The sequence below is a fragment of the Musca domestica genome, unplaced genomic scaffold, assembly GCF_030504385.1.
Source record: "Musca domestica strain aabys unplaced genomic scaffold, Musca_domestica.polishedcontigs.V.1.1 36, whole genome shotgun sequence".
NCBI lineage: Eukaryota > Metazoa > Arthropoda > Insecta > Diptera > Muscidae > Musca > Musca domestica.
In genome coordinates this window covers 5346445-5363715 of record NW_026712318.1, presented here as the reverse complement: position 1 = coordinate 5363715, position 17271 = coordinate 5346445, and the positions used below count along the sequence as shown (strand labels likewise).

At 37.9% G+C, this 17271-nt stretch overlaps 1 protein-coding gene across 1 annotated transcript; it reads left to right on the top strand.

Annotated features, from left to right (window-relative positions):
• The first annotated feature begins 11397 nt into the window (after positions 1-11397).
• On the top strand, positions 11398-13047 carry LOC101899403 (uncharacterized). Its single transcript, XM_011292307.2, has 2 exons — positions 11398-11649; positions 11725-13047. Exons 1-2 carry the CDS (start codon positions 11398-11400, stop codon positions 12949-12951), a joined length of 1479 nt encoding a protein of 492 aa, XP_011290609.1. The 3' UTR covers positions 12952-13047.
• Positions 13048-17271: the final 4224 nt, after the last annotated feature.

The window sequence follows — 17271 nt, the reverse complement described above, 5'->3', positions numbered from 1 at the left end:
AAATATATCGGCCCACTCCATCAAGTACCTATGCCACAAAGGGTCAAAATTTTGAATATCCATGAAGCTTATGCAACGCGAAAAGCAAACTTAACATCCGATTCCATTCAGACTTGACACCACTTAATTACTCTACAGGGTTGTCCATATTCGACGGACCCATCTGGCAACGCCATAACTTTTGACAGAGATGTCACATCGCTTAATGACATACCGCGTTTGGAGCGTCAGTCCAAGCAGATTTTTACCATGAACCAATACACGCGAGCGCTCTGAAATAGTTGAAATTTATAAGAAGTCAATTGTGAAAACTCAACGTGCTTTTAAAACATTAAAGAATGTGAGAAGTGCGCCTTCTAAGAACACCATTAAGCGTTTATACGAAAAATTTTCGACTGGTAAGGCTCTTTCTAATCCGAAGAGGCCATATAAAGTCGACCAAGGCGATCGGCCAAGAATATTGCTGCCGTACGAGCCAGTGTTGAGAGGTCCCCAAGAACATCCTAAAAACGCTGTTCTCAGCAGTTGGGCATGGCTCGGTCCACTTTACAACGGATTATTCGCATTGATTTGCATTCGTTCCCTGCGGACAAGCCTCGTCGATTGGAATGGGCCCAAAGAGTCATGGGTCCGTCGAATATGGGCAACCCTGTATCAACACATCATCTGTTATAAATCTGGTAGTGATTGGACTATTTCGTCTGGTATATGGTAGGGTTTAAGATTTCGAAAAACAAAGCAATGTCCGTCCGCTTTTCTGTCTATCCATCTGTCCGTCTGTGGAAATCACTCTAGATTCCGAACGAAATGAAGTAGGTTGATAAAATTTAACTCAAATATATATTATTATGTCTGCAGGACATTTGGTATTGAAAATGGGCCACGTCTTCGTATAGCCCCCATATAACGGTACCTCCCGATATACGGATTTTGATGATTTTAGCGACATTATTTACCGGAATTGTTTCAAATTTGGTATTTATGTTCGAAATGGATACTACAGCCTAAGACAGACAATGGATCATGTGGGTCTACGTCTTCTTATAGCCATACCTCCCGATATTCGGTACCGGAAATGTTTGAAGTTTGTAAGTCCACGTCTTCCTATAGGCCCCATATAACGGTACCTCGCGATATTGGGTATTTTGATGATTTTAGAGACATTGTTTTCCGTAACTATTTCAAATTTCCCATTTGAAGTTCGTAATGGATACTATAGCCTATGACAGAAAATTGTTTGTGCAGGTCCACGTCTTCGTATAGCCCCCATATAACTCTACCTCCCGATATTTTGTATTTTGATGATTTTAGCTACTTTATTCACCAGAATTTTTTTAAATTTTGTATTTGAAGTTCGTATTGGATATGCCAGAAACAATTGTCTGTGTCACGTTTTATAACACCCATGGTACCTCCCTATATTCGGTATTTTGATAATTTTACTTACGTTTGAATATTGTAATGGCTTATGGCAAACGTTGCCTATGCAGGTCCACTTCGTCGTTTAGACCCTAATATAACAGCTGCATTCGATATTGTTATGATTTTAACAGAATTTTTAACAGATTTTTTTTATACCCTACACCACATAGTGGTAAGGGTATTATGTCTTTGTGCATTTGTTTGTAACATGGAGAAGGAAACGAGATAGACCCATAGTTACTTTTGAGAACCTTCATAGAATCACTTTCTGAGTCGATTTATGCATGTCAGTCCGTCTGTCCGTCCGTCCGTCCGTCTGTCCATGTATTCTTGTGAACAAAATGCAGGTCGCATTTATTATCCGATTGAGATGAAATTTTCCAAACAATATTTTTTTGGCCCAAGGACGAACCCTATTGAAATTGGTGAGAATCGGATCAAATTTAGATATAGCTCCCATATATATCTTCATCCGATTTCGGGTTAAATGTGCACCAAATATCCACTATCAGTCCAAATTACCTGAATTTTGGCACACCCAACCGAGTTCGGCCTAGAAGCAAGTATGTCAAATTTGGAGAAAATCGGTTCAGATATAGCTATAGCTCCCATATATATCTTTCATCCGATTTGATCTTTAAGTCCCTCAAATTCCTACTATGCACTCCACAACCGTGATATTTGGTACAAGGTATTAGGTGGAGCACAGAAATAGCTGTTTTAAATTTTATCGAAATCGGTTCAGATTTGGATATAGCTCCCATATATATCTTCATCCGATTTCGGGTTAATTGACCACCGAATGGCCAATATCAGCCCAAATGGCCCGAATTTTGGCACATGTGACCGAGATTAGCCTTAAAGCAAATACAACAAATTTGGAGAAAATCGGTTCAGAAACAGCTATAGCTCCCATATATATATTCATCCGATTTCGGGTTAAATGTGCACCAAATGTCCACTATCAGTCCAAATTACCTGAATTTTGGCACACCCAACCGAGTTCGGCCTAGAAGCAAGTATATAAAATTTGGAGAAAATCGGTTCAGATATAGCTATAGCTCCCATATATATCTTTCATCCGATTTGGTGTTTAAGCCTCTCACATTCGTAAAATGCACTCCACAAGAATGATATTTGGTACCAGATATAAGATACAACCCAGAAATAGCTGTTTGTAATTTTATCGAAATCGGTTCAGATTTGGATATAGCTCCCATATATATCTTCATCCGATTTCGGATTAATTGTGCACCAAATGGCCGATATAAGTCCAAATGGACTGAATTTTAGTACATCGGACCAAATTCGGCCTAGAAGCAAGTATATCAAATTTAATGAAAATCGGTTCAGATATAGATATAGCAACCGTATACATGTTTCATCCGATTTAGAGTTTTAGTCCCACACATTCGTAATATTCACTCCACAACCGTGATATTTGGTACCAGGTATTAGATGGAGCACAGGTATAGCTGTTTTAAATTTTATCGAAATCGGTTCAGATTTGGATATAGCTCTCATATATATCTTCATCCGATTTCGGGTTAAATGTGCACTAAATGGTCAATATCAGCCCAAATCACCAGTCTAGAAGCTAATACGTAAAATTTGGAGAAACCCGGTTCAGAGATAGCTATAGTTCGTAAAATGCACGATAGAATTAGATAGATTTTGATTTTGTACCAAATATCTCATAGAGCTCTGAAATGCCCTGTATAAACCTTTTTACGAGAGCTCTACTAAATATGCATAGTGGTGTAGGGTATCATATGGTCGGCCCCGCCCGACTTTTGAGCTTTCCTTACTGGTTTTTTTTGAAAATTGCCAATTTCGCTCCAAATGGTGGAGGGTATTCAAAATTCGGCCCAGCCAAACATACAGCTCTTTTACTGGTTTAAATTAAATATTTTTGAAGAAACTTTATTTACCTTACATTCAAACTTGCCCGTGTAGCTAGATTATTATAAATAAGAAAATAAATAACAATTCTGCATCAAAAATATTTTGAGTAACTCCACATAAAATCGAACCATGTAACTTCCCGACGATTGTCTTTGTAACACGTGGAGCCTTGATATGTATAAAATTCGCTAACATTGCCGTTTACCAAATCAGCCAGCCAGGGGACGACATGACGCGGTAGGACCACAGATTCTTGTGACCTCCTTATCAACGGTATATGTTGGCTAATTGCTGTGAAAAATCTTAGACTTGTCTCAGGGACAACCTATGAACAAAGACAAATTTTGAAAACCTCTAACTAAGATTTAGAATAGATCTACTCACCTTAAAGGGAAACGACATTGCCAAGCAACTGGAATAGGTATCCTCACCGGCCTCGACCAGATTTTCATAGTTCGTGTGATAGAAGAGAATATGCAATTCAGCTGGATATTTTACACCGTTCAAGTCATTCTTGGGTTCGGTCTCATTAAGCCAATGCCATAGTAGTTGCTTTATAGTATAGTTACCATATTTTGCCAGTGGCCCACCATAAATAATTGGCCGCCTAGTTATGTGGTATTTCAGTCGACTGGAGAGATAATCTTCTGAATTCTTCAATTCAGCATATAGAGGTTCTGCATCGAAATTCTTGAATTCAAATGTTTTGAAATCATGTCTCTTTATGTTCAAATTCCTTCCCTCCAATGGCATTAAATGTTTTCCAATGCAAACATTCCGCTTCTGAAGGAGCGCTTATAGCAAAAATGTTGGAAAAGAAATAAGAAGTATTTAAAAAAATCATTGAGAAAACCAAAATATCAAACCAAGATACCAAACAAGGCCCAAATCAATTAAAATATGTGGCCAAGACCCCGGAACTAGCTAATATCAGGAGATAACTTCCTATGAGGGTTATACCAAAACGTAGGTAAATCAAATGAAAATTCCGTCAATAAAAAATACAGATCAAGTGAAGAAGAAGGTCTATACGAAGACTTTTTTGTCATAGACTGTAGTACCGAATCCGAACTTCAAATACGAAAGTTGAAACAATTCCGGTTAATAATGTCGCTAAAATCACCAAAATACCGAATATTGAGAGACACCGTTATATGGGCGCTATACAAAAACGTGGACCGACATGGCCCATTCACCAACTTAACCTGCTTACTGGCAAAATAAAAATATGTGCAATCACACCGGCAGACGGACATCGCTAAATCAACTTAGAATTTTACGCTGATGAAGAATATATTAATGCTTGGTTGGGTTTATTCCGAGGAGTTACAAACGGAAAGACAAAGGTAATATACATATATAATATAGTGGAGTGTATTCTTTCCGATTTTTGATATTCTGATGATTCCAGCCACATTTTTAACGGAATTACTTAAAATTCATTATTTAGAGTTTCTAATGAGTTATGTTTTCTACGGCAGAAGACTGCTGTAATAGATTATAATTTATTATACAGGGTGAGATGAAAAAACTGCAACCAACTTCAGACTGCTGTCATTTCTAAGCCACTCGTTTGACAGCTGTTAAAATTATACCAGTGACAGCTCATTATATTGCTTACAACCGTACAAAGGCATTTTTATGAGAATTTTCCGGAAAAAATAATTATTCGTGATGGAATTCAAGCGTTATATTGTAATTTCTTTATATTTGGCTGGAAAACCACAAGAGCACTCCAGCATTTAAATGTGAATAAATCTTTTGTGTCTTGTACCGTGGCTCGTTACCGATTACGTGATACTGGTAGCGTAACCCGACGTCAAGGAAGTGGACGGAAGAAAACAGCAACATCAGCAGAAATGTTCGAAAAGTAAAGAAGCGACTTGATCGAAACCCGCGTCACAGTGGCCGAAAAATGGCTCGTGAGCAATATTCCATTCCGAAAATATTGAAAAATGAGCTCGGGATAAAGCCATTGAAATTCCAAAAAGTGCAAGAACTTGCACCGCAACAGAAAGAAAATGGACTCAAAAGAGCTTAAGAGTTGGTTCGCTTGGCTGAAAGTGGTGAACTGACGAATTTGGTTTTCTCCGTCTCCGATGAGAAAACGTTCGCTGTCCAGCAGCTTGTTAAGAAACAAAATGATCGTGTTTACTTGCCAAAGAGATCAGCTGGAAATGTGCACCTTCGGTTGGCCACCAGAACTCAAGCGCCGGCCATGGTGATGGTGTGGGCCGCCGTAGCAGCCGATGGTCACTCTCCGCTCGTATTAAACGACAGTGACAACAGAATAAATGCCGAATATTATAGAGAAAATATTCTGGAGGGTGTATTGACTCAACACCATCGCACTCAGCACGTGCCACCCAAGAATGGTTACGAAATGAGGTTCCTCGTTTTATTTCCAGCTCACAATGGCCACCACAAATCTCCAGATACCAATCCGTTGGACGTTGGCACTAAAAAATACCAAAGCAAGCGCTTCGCTGGGAATGGGCCAAAATAACATTCGGGCAACATTCGGGCAGCGTGTGACGGTTTCATTTCCGTTTGAAAGCCATAATTCGTGCCAAAGGAGACCAATTCGAACAAAACTAAACTTATTCTAAAATTTGATGCTATATCCGACATTTTTTGTTTCATTCAGTAAAATTTAAAGAAAATATAATAATTATTGCGTTTGACTTTTTAGCAGTTTTTTTATCTCACCCTGTATTTTAGGATCAATGCTAGTACAAAAAATTACATCCTTGTGTCCCACCGATCCAAAATACCAGAAGAAGACCTGGAAAAAAATCATTGATTAGATATGGATTTTGTATAAATTGTGCAGATTTTCCGTAAATTCTACGGGAACCGACATTTTCAAAATACCGAAAATCAGGAGCTACCGTTATATACCTAAATGTGTAATTATATATTCAATTTTCAATACTAAACATCCTGGGTACAAAAAGTTAAAGCTTTATCTTCGTGATTTCAATCTACAAAGAATCTTACGCTGATCATGAATATATCTTTTATGGGGTCTCCGATGAACTGCAACCGAATGAAAAATTAAATTAACCCACCATTTTGTTTTGGAGCGTAGCTCTTCTTTTTCACAACTCCTCACATCGTATCAGCTCTTTAAACGATTTTTTTGATAACCTTTCAAATCACAAAAAAAATAAAATAACATTAGCTTACCCAAAATTTTCAACATTAAAAAACCTCCGAACTTGTTCATGTGCATATGTCTAAGCGTCGATGGCAGATATAAAACCAAAACTAAATTATTTTTTCAAAAAAAGTGAATACATTAACGCATAAAATAAATTATTCAAAAAATGACACATGTAAATCGAAACAGGACGGAGCTTTTACAAATATTAAAATTGCTCTTTATAACGCATTGTGCAGTAAATCGTATTTAAAACATTGTCATTAAATATAAATATATTGAAAAAAAATGTGCAGTTCATTGCAGTCAATAGAAAGAGTAACAGCACATAATCGCAAGTCTCCTAAAATCGGAATAAAATAAAAAAATAGAATGGACTAGTTCAATTATTGTTGTAGTGTTTTACCCATGGGCCACAATTAATGTTAACCGGCTTTTTTGTCGATATAATATTTTTTTTTAAAGACATCCATCAAAACAGCACAAACAATGCGAAGCTACTTTACAGACAAAACAAAGGCCATTTTAACTGTGACAATAAAACCGGTACTTATGCTGCTTTGAGAAACTCGGTCAAAGACATGTGTTTTAAGTTGGAGTTATGTCTTTTGTTTATGTCCATAAAGAAAATGTCTGTTTATGGGGGTCATAAGTCATCAAAGAATCTGTGGAAATGTTAAGTACAAGAATAATTTCACTTTTTTTTAATATTTGTTAGTTCAACAACATAAAAGTGGTGAAATAATTGTATATTTGCGGTTGGTTTCTTTTTGTTCTGAAAAAATACAATTGTATGCCAGAGATGGATGAGTTAATAAGACTAGTTTTAACACAGTAATATAGTTTGGACAAAATGTTAAATGTTATAATTCAAGCACATTAAAATCGTTAAAATAAGCATGTAAAAAAGTAAAATAAAATCATTATTTAGAAAATTAAGTAATTAATTAATTTAAAAACAATTAAAAAAGTTAGAGAGGTACTATTATATGGGGCTATACCAAAACGTGGACCTGCACAGACAATTTTCTGTCACAGACTGTAGTATCCATTACGAACTTCAAATGCCAAATTTCAAGCAATTCGGGTGAATAGTGTCGCTAAAATCATCAGAATACCGATTATGGGGAGGTAGCGTTATATGGGGGCTACAAGAAGACGTGGACCTGCGCAGACAATCTTCTGTCATAGGCTATATAAGTTGAAAAAATTCCTTGAATAATATCGCTAAAATCATCAAAGTACCGAATATCGGGAGGTACCGTTATATGGGGGCTATACCAAAACGTGGACCTACAAAACCAAAAATCCTGTAGATATAATATGCATTTGAGTAAAATTTTATCAACCTAATACATTTCTTTCGGAAGCTAGAATAATTTCCACAGACGGACGAAATACGAACGGACATAGCTAGATCGGCATATAATTTTATGCTGATCAAGAATATACATACTTTGTGGGGTCTAAAATGTATATTTCGTTGGGTGTTACAAACGGAATGGCAAACTTAATATGCCCTCCATACTATGGTGAGATGAAAAAACTGAAACCAATTTCATACTGCTGTAATTTCTAAGCAACTCGTCCGACAGCTGTTAATATTAGTCCAGTACCATCGTTCGTTGCCGTGATACTGGTAGAATAGCCCGACGTCAAGGAAGTGGACGGAAGAAAACAGCAACATCGGCAAAAATGGTTCGAAAAGGAAAGAAACGGCTTGATCAAAACCCGCTTCGCAATGGCCGAAAAATGGCTCGCGAGCTGACCATATCGCAATATTCCATTCGGCAAATATTGAAAAATTAGCTCGAGGTAAAGCCATTGAAATTCCAAAAAGTGCAAGAACTTACACCGCAACCGAAAGAAAATATGCTCGAAAGAGCTAAAGAGTTGCTTCGCTTGGACGAAAGTGGTGAACTACCGAATTCGGTTTTCTTCGATGAGAAAACATTCGTTGTCCAGCAGTTTGTAAATAAACCAAAGAGGTCAGCACCATCGGTTGGCCTCCAGAACTCAAGGGCCGTTTGAAGGCTATAATTCGTACCAAGTTGACCAATTCGAACAAATCGAAACTTTTTCTAAAATTTGAGGCCTTTTTCGACATTTTTGCTTTCATTCAATAAAATTAAAAAAAAAAAATTAAAAATTATGGCGTTTGACTTTGTTGTAGTTTTTTCACCCTGTAGAACATATAAACACGAATTTCCAACACTTCCTGCATGAGCCAATCCTTCACTCCGCAGGAATCTTAATTCTAAATTTTAGTATTCCACCTATGTTTGTTCCAGCTCTACCAGCTCTATTGGTTCACCCAAATCCAGATTGTAACCAATTTTGTACCAGTACATTAAGCACAAATTTTCATAACTACCTACACCATATAAAGGGTTGCCCATATTCGACGGACCCATGTTTTTTTTTTTTAATCAAAGAAAAAAAATAAATATTTGGCGGTTGGTAATGTTAATCATTTAATTTGTTCCAAGTAGATTTGTTTACATCAATTTTTGAATATGATATCTCTCAAATGGCCGCCTCTGGCGTTGAAGACGTATTGTGACCTTTTTTCTGCATTTTCCATGGTTTTTGCCAACATTTCGGCCGGAATAGCGGCTATTTCTTCACGAATGTTGTCCTTGAGCTCTTCTACGGTCCTTGGCTTGTTAACGTAAACCTTTGACTTCAAATATCCCCACAAGAAGAAGTCAGGCGACGTCAAGTCGGGCGAACGCGGTGGCCAGTCCAAATTAACACTTTTCGACATCAAACGGCCCGGAAACAAATTCTTCAGAAAATCGATTATTATGCGACTTGTGTGCGGTGGAGCGCCGTCTTGTTGAAACCAGAACTGCCTCATACGCTTTCGACGAATAATTGGCATCACAAAATTGGTCATCATGTCGCGATAACGCTCCTGATTGATGGTAACAGCATGGCCATTTTCATTTTTGAAGAAAAACGGCCTAATGACTGTTTTCGCAGTAACGCCGCACCAAACTGTGACTTTTTCGTCATGAAGAGACACTTTTTGAATCTCCTGAGGATTTTCAGTGGTGTAAAAACGGCAATTTTGCTTATTTGCGGTCCCATTCAATGTGAAATGGACTTCATCGGACATGATAATTTTGTTCCGAAATTGCTCGTCATCTTCGGCCATTTCGATGACTCTTTGGGCCCATTCCAATCGACGAGGCTTGTCCGCAGGCAACATTCTTTGCGTCAATTGAATTTTGTACGGGAACGAATGCAAATTAATGCGAATAATCCGTTGTAAAGTGGACCGAGCCATGCCCAACTGCTGAGAACGGCGTTTTTGGGATGTTCTTGGGGACCTCTCAACATTGGCTCGTACGGCAGCGATATTCTCGGCCGATCGTCTTGGTCGACTTTTATATGGCCTCTTCGGATTAGAAAGAGCCTTACCAGTCGAAAATTTTTCGTATAAACGCTTAATGGTGTTCTTAGAAGGCGCACTTCTCACATTTTTTAATGTTTTAAAAGCACGTTGAGTTTTCACAATAGACTTCTTCTGTTGAATGTAAATTTCAACTATTTCAGAGCGCTCGCGTGGCGTGTATTGGTTCATGGTAAAATCTGCTTGGACTGACGCTTCAAACGCGGTATGTCATTAAGCGATGTGACATCTCTGCCAAAAGTTATGGCATTGCCAGATGGGTCCGTCGAATATGGGCAACCCTGTAGTCCAATAGAAATCCTACATTAAAATTTCTGGATTCCAGCTCTTTTTGTTTAGCCAAAATTAAAATTTTCCAAAATTAGTACCATTTAGTACACATAAGTACGAATTTCCAAAACTATTTAAATTTCTCCGTCTTACTCTCCTCCAGCTCCATCAGTTACCCTCAAATTCAAATTATACTAAATTTAGTACAATTTAGTACTTCTTATAGAAGTACACACTTCCAAAACTAACTTCCACCATACTCCTTAACCTTGATTCCCATTCCAAATTTCAGTTTTTTGCTCTAACCATTCACATAATACGAAATGGTACCAAATTCAGTACTTTTCGTACACTTATAGTGCGAATTTCCAAAAATCCTTTGACACATCTATCATACACCCCATCAGTGACCCTCATTTCAAATTTAAGAACTCTTTATGCTGTTATGCTTCCTCAAAAACAAGGGGTACAATATTTAGTAACTTTTAATACTTTTCGTACCGTTCTAGTACGAATTTCCAAAAACCCAACCTTATCTAACCCCTTCAGACCGAGATTTCAGGATTCTAGCTTCAGTCTTTTCATCTGGTCGTTGATGAATCGCTAAGTCTGTCAATCAATCAGTCAGTCAATTATTTTACGCTTTTATATATCAAGGCTGTTTTTTGAGATAATTACTTTTCAAGAAAAAATCTTAAATTTTCCCAACTCCCAGCCCTGCCATTTCCCACTGCTAGCAATGATACTTGTTTTGTGACAGAAACCAAAACCCAAAAACAGCCAACAACAGACCGACAAAGTTTCTCCAAGATATGTGAAACTGACCACACGAACGAGAAAACCAGAAAATTCTCCAATGAAAATTGAGACATGCTTTAAGAAGTGACATTAATTACTTGAAGTAATAAAAGTTGGCTTTAACTTGCCAAAACTAAAAAAAAAAACAATCAGTGAACTAGTGAAAGCAGAAACCCCTCCTCCTCCTCCGAAAAACAGCTACCAAAGTAATTCTCAAATTGCATTACAACAGTTAAACGTTAAAGTTTGTCAAAGGCGGAAGTAAAATTTAACGGAAATTATGAAAAAAGACAAAGTCCAGGCTGAGACAACAATCCGAGTGAACAAACATCTAGGATAAATTTGAACAACAGAAAAGAACTTATAAAAGAAGGGTAAACATAAGTTAAAACTCACCCCCTCCCCCTCCCCTCGCTCGACCATGATCGAAAGGCAATGGGGTTTCCTTTGTCTGTGGGTTTCTACGGTAACCTTTGTTGGCAGCCATCCCGATTCGAATGTGAACTATTTTCAAATATTGAAATATCCAACTGAGTTGGGTGAATATGAATTTAATAACAATGCGGTTTTGGGATTGTGTGGGGAAAATGGACAGGGAAATGATGATGGCGCTGAGACACAAAGTCCAGTGGAGTTTTATGCAACTGACCCCAGCGGGGCAAACTTCCAAGCCGTTGACCAAAACAATGAATTTCTATTAAAAATTCTAACAAATATTGCACAAAAAATGCAGGAGCAACAACAACAGCAACATCATCAGCTAAAACCCTGTGTCAAAGTGAAATATTTTGCAGAACAACAGCAACAACCAGAAATACCAACAACATTGCATCCGAAACGAACGACACCCAGTACTTCTGTACAAAGGTCACTGCGTGTTTATATCAAAGGAGAACATCCGGAGGACCAGGAACAATCATTTAATATACTGGAACAACTTAAGCTGGATGAAAAAAGGCAGCAACAAGAACAACAAAAGTTTCTATTACTCAGCCAACAACAACAACAACTATCATTTGGACAACAGCAACATGATTTACCAGCAGAATCCTGGGAAGAAGACACCGAAGTCAACGAAAACCAAGAAAAGGCCAGTAAAAAGAAGAAGAAGAAAAAGAAAAAAAAGAAGAAGAAGAAAAAGAAGAAACCCTCGAAAGGGACAAAGGACAAAAAGAAAAAGAAACCCAAGAAAAAGAAACAAAAAAATAAGAAACCCCAAAATAAACCAACATTGGTGGGACAACCGGCACATGTTATTTTTGCCAGTCTGTCCCAAAAACCTCAATTCCAGCACCCTGCAGCCCACACACATCACACATCCTCCACGGAGGAACACCATCATGGATCCTTGGCCAAACCCCTGCCGTTGACAACAGCCAAGCCACATCATCATCACCATCAACACCACTTGGCACCCGTCAAGAAGAAAATCAAATACCTTCTGCGTAAGAACACCATTTTCAAGAAAAAGAAAAAAGAATATCTCCATCACTTGAAACACGTTCTCTATCCCTTTGTGAAATTCATCGCATTCTTTACCATCCTTAACCCCTTCACCTTGGCCGTTTTCCTTTTCTCGCTCGTTTCCCCAGTGGTGTTTGGTTTTATCGGCTTCCTTGGTCTGAGTTTTCTTATCAAACCGGCTCTCAGCTTACTGTTTGGTGTTAAGCGTACCATCGGTTCGATTAATCGCCGGCGATTGCGGGAGAAACGTAAACGAGACCGCCTGCGTCTCAGTCGGCGACCCATAACCATTCACAAACACTATTATCAACAAACACGTCTACCGCCGCCGCCACCTCATCATCAGAGTCGTCCCCACCATCATCAGCTGTGGCGACCACATCAACGTCAGCAACAACAACAACAACATCTTCGTCACCGCAAACCGAAACCTTTTAATCCTTTATTGCCCCATCTAAAACATAAATTGAAAAAGGAGCCATTCGATATTGAGCCAAATTTTCTACGCTAAGAAAAGGAAATGAATACCCAGCGACGAGATATTGGGGTGGAACGAATCAAATGTAAAAATTGTGTGTAAATATGTATTTATTTAAGGTCATATGAATTAAAATAAAATCTAAGACAAATTAAAAATTGATATTTTTTTGGGTAAATTACACTGTGCAACACAAAACCAGTAAGGTAAGATTAAAAATCGGGCTACGGAATTTGGTAGAACTATCAGTAATAAATAAATGTTTATATTGGGAATATATGTGAAGAAGATCCTACCAACCTTTTTTGAATACTTATAAGAACAGTTTTAATTCGGAATCAGAGGCTACTTATGTATGCAAGGAAAACCGAACTCTGAACCCATTTCCATGGAGGAGGAATTTATACATCTCGCGTCAAAAAACATTTCTATAGAGTGTCTGAAATAACTTCGAGAGGTTTATATATTAGAAAAAAATCATTGTTGTGGAGGGCATATTATTAATTTGGGAGTTTTAAATATGTGGGAGTTTTAAATTAATTTGGCTGGAAAACCATAAGTGGCTATCGTTAGAGCTGAACATATCGCAATGTCGAATTCGGCAAATTTTGAAAAAATGAACTCAGGGTAAAACCATTGAAATTCCAAAAAGTGCAAGAACTTACACCGCAACAGAAAGAAAATAGACTCAAAAAGCTAAAGAGTTGCTTCGCTTGGCCGAAAGTGGTGAACTGCCGAATTTGGCTTTCTCAGTCTCCGATGAGAAAACATTCGTTGTACAGCAGTTTGTAAACAAACAAAATGATAATGTTTACTTGCCAAAGAGGTCAGCTAAAAATTTGCACCTTCGATTGGCCACCAGAACTCAAGCGCCGGCCATGGTGATGATGTAGGCCGCCATAATAGCCGATAGTCGCTCCGCTCCGCTCCACTCGTATTAATCGACCGTGGCATCAGAATTAATGACGAATCGCGAAAATATTCTGGAGGGTGTATTAAAGCCTTGGGCACGCAAACATTTTGTCCGCAGACCTTGGACATTCGAAAGTGACCAATTCGAACAAATCTAAATTTATTCTAAAATTTGATGCTATTTCCGACATTTTTTACTTTCATTCAATAAAATTAAAAAAAGATGTAAAAATTATGGCGTTTGACTTTGCTGCAGTTTTTTTTATCTCACCCTGTCTATCCTCTGTAGCCATATGGCTACAATAATTTTGGCGAATTGAAAACATTGTTCATTTTCGACCAATTTAGCATTTTTTCTGAATTCGCTGCAAATGATCATATAATTTCATAATCCAATTGCCAATTTGGATTGTGGAAAATTCCAAGAGGATTTTACAGTAATCTGTTCGTGGATCTTGACCCCAAAAGAGTATTAGCCATTTTTTGGCTTTTGCACAGTAAATATCTAGTCCGAATTTCAAATACGAAGTTTAAAACAATTACGGTGAATAATGTCGCAAATGTCACCAATATATCGAATAAAAGGAGATACCAATATATGGGGCCTATACGAAGTCCTGAACCTGTATACACAATTTTCTACCTTGTGTTTTAGTATCCATTACGAACTTCAAATGCGAAATTTTGAAACTTTTCTGGTAAATTATGTTGCTAAAATCACCAAAATACCGAATATCGGGAGGTACCGCTATATGGGGGCTATACGAAGACATGGAGCTACATGACCCATTTTGGGTCATAGGCATAGGCTGTAGTATCCATTACGAACTTCAAATACCAAATTTGAAACAATTCCGATAAATAATGTCGCTAAAATCAACAAAATACCGAATATCGTGGACCTACAGGGCCCATTTTCAATACCAAAAGTCCTGCAGACAAAATATAAGTTTGAGTAATATATTCCCTCCATAGAATGGTGGAGGGTATAAAAATAATAGAAAAACAAAAATGAATCATTACTGGGTTTAATTTTCAATACATCCCAATGAACAAGTTCTCAATATGTATACGTCGCATACAAACCCACAACACAAAGCATATGCTTTAATAGCCGAATTCGAAACAAATCAAATGAAAATATTTGTTTCATTTCCCACACACACACGTACATACAGGCACACATTCCCATATCAATGCTGTGTTCCCTTTGACACCCACTTTTCACGTTTTAATTGAAAACATGCCACTAACATGAATCGTCTCCACCCCTTGTTTTCCCACTGCTCTGGTGAGAAAATACCAAATAATTAAAAGAGCTTTCAATCACCGTGAAATCAGTCGATGCGTTAAGTGTTTGACACCCATTCTTAGAAGCCCAATTTAAATGGATATATTTTTAGGGAAAGGCATAAGGACATTATGATATCTTTATGATGTATAATATTCCGTTCTTAATTCTTTATGGCGTTGTGGTAAAAATTTCATGTTGATATCTTGGAAATTAAGTGAAGGGGTGAAAAAATAAATATTACCTAAAGATTATTTGAAAATCTCCAGAATTAGACGCATGTAATTTTAGCTGGGATCGAACCATAATTGCGATTATAATTGACAGAAGAACTGACACACATGGCTAGATCAATTCATCTCGTCGAATTAAGATGATTGGTATACTAATCGGTTCTGGGATCAATATTTCGTGCTATTACAAACTTCTTGAACCAATCAAACTTATAATATCCTCCACAGACATACGCTGGGTGAGGACCCTCCTAAATGTTTACTTTTCTGCCATTGTTGTCCCTTTTAAATGGAAAAAATTTTTTTGCTACTTTTGTCCTTGCCATTGGTCTTCCACAACATGGGAGAAAATTAGGTAGACTCTCTCGGGCTTTCAAAAGACGAAGAGAGACTTTATTCGTCCACAAATTCCTCTGATGCTTTTGCCTAGGTAAGCCATCATATGGGCACAATATGGATACAGTTCGAAGGTGTTGCGCTAGTAATCCAAACTCCACAAGACTTTCGGATTCTAAAGCCAAACTTTCTTCAGGCCTTTATATACAGGGTGAAATAAAAGAACTGCAACAAAGTTAAACGCCATAATTTTTAAGTTTTCTATTTTAAATTTTATTGAGTGAAAGCAAAAATATCGGAAATAGCATCAATTTTTATAATACGTTTAGATTTGTTCGAATTGGCACGAATTATGGCCCTCAAACGACCAATTAAACCGTCACACGCTGCCCGAATGTTGCTCTGAGGTATTTTGGCCCATTCCCGGCGAAGCGCTTGATTGAGGTGATCGACACTTTGGTATTTTTTAGTGCCAACCTTGCTTTCCAAAATACTCCAGACACAATAGTCCAACGGATTGGTATCCGGAGATTTTGTTGGACATTGTGCGCTGGAAATGAAGATAGGAACGTAATTTTGTTACCATTCTTGGGTGGCGCGTGCTGAGTGCTATGGTGCTGAGTCCTGTTGGAATATCCAAGGTCTGCGGTCAAAATGTTTGCGGGTCCAAGGCTTTAATACACTTTCTAGAATATTTTCGCTATAATATTCGGCATTTATTCTGAAGCCACGGTCGAATAATATGAGCGGAGAGCAACCATCGGCTGTTATGGCGGCCCACACCATCACCATGGCCGGCGCTTGAGTTCTGGTGGGTGCATATTTTCAGCTGACCTCTTTGGCAAGTAAACACGATCATTTTGTTTGTTTACAAACCGCTGGACAATAAATGTTTTCTCAACCAAATTCGGCAGTTCACCACTTTCGGCCAAGCGAAGCAACTCTTCAGATCTTTTGAGTCTATTTTTTTCTGTTTCTGTTGCGGTGTAAGTTCTTGCACTTTTTGGAATTTCAATGGCTTTACCCCGAGCTTATTTTTCAATATTTGCCGAATGGAATATTTGTTCAGGAATATATGTTCAGCTCACTAACCATTTTTCGACCACTGCGACTCGGGTTTCGATCAAGTCGCTTCTTTACTTTTCGAACCATTTCTGCTGATGTTGCTTTTTTCTTCCTTCCACTTCCTTGACGTCGGGCTACGCTACCAGTAACGGTAACGGTAACGAGCGATGGTACGAGACACAAAAGATTTATTCACATTTAATTGCTGGAGTGCTCTAACGATAGCCACATGTGGTTTTCCAGCCAAGAAAATTAAATCTGACCATTCCTTCTGGTACCTCCCCAAAAAGGGTCAAATTTTTGAATAACAAAAACCATCGTGAAATCCGAAATAACAATACGGTTCTCTTCAAATTACACACATCACAATTTTTTGAAAATGGGATATATCTATCCACTCCTTCTGGTACCTATCGCACAAAGGGTCACATTTCTAAATGCCCATGAAGCTTATAAAACGCGAAACTAACATTCGATTCAGACATGATACTTCTCAATATTTCCATCAACACAAAA

What these genes read in the sequence shown, in the direction of transcription:
- LOC101899403 (XM_011292307.2), top strand. Translation starts at nt 11,398, where the DNA reads ATGATCGAAAGGCAATGGGGTTTCCTTTGTCTGTGGGTTTCTACGGTA. An exon ending in GCGGGGCAAACTTCCAAGCC is followed by an intron (nt 11,650 to 11,724) that starts GTTGACCAAAAC and finishes CAACAACAACAG; the next exon opens with CAACATCATCAGCTAAAACC.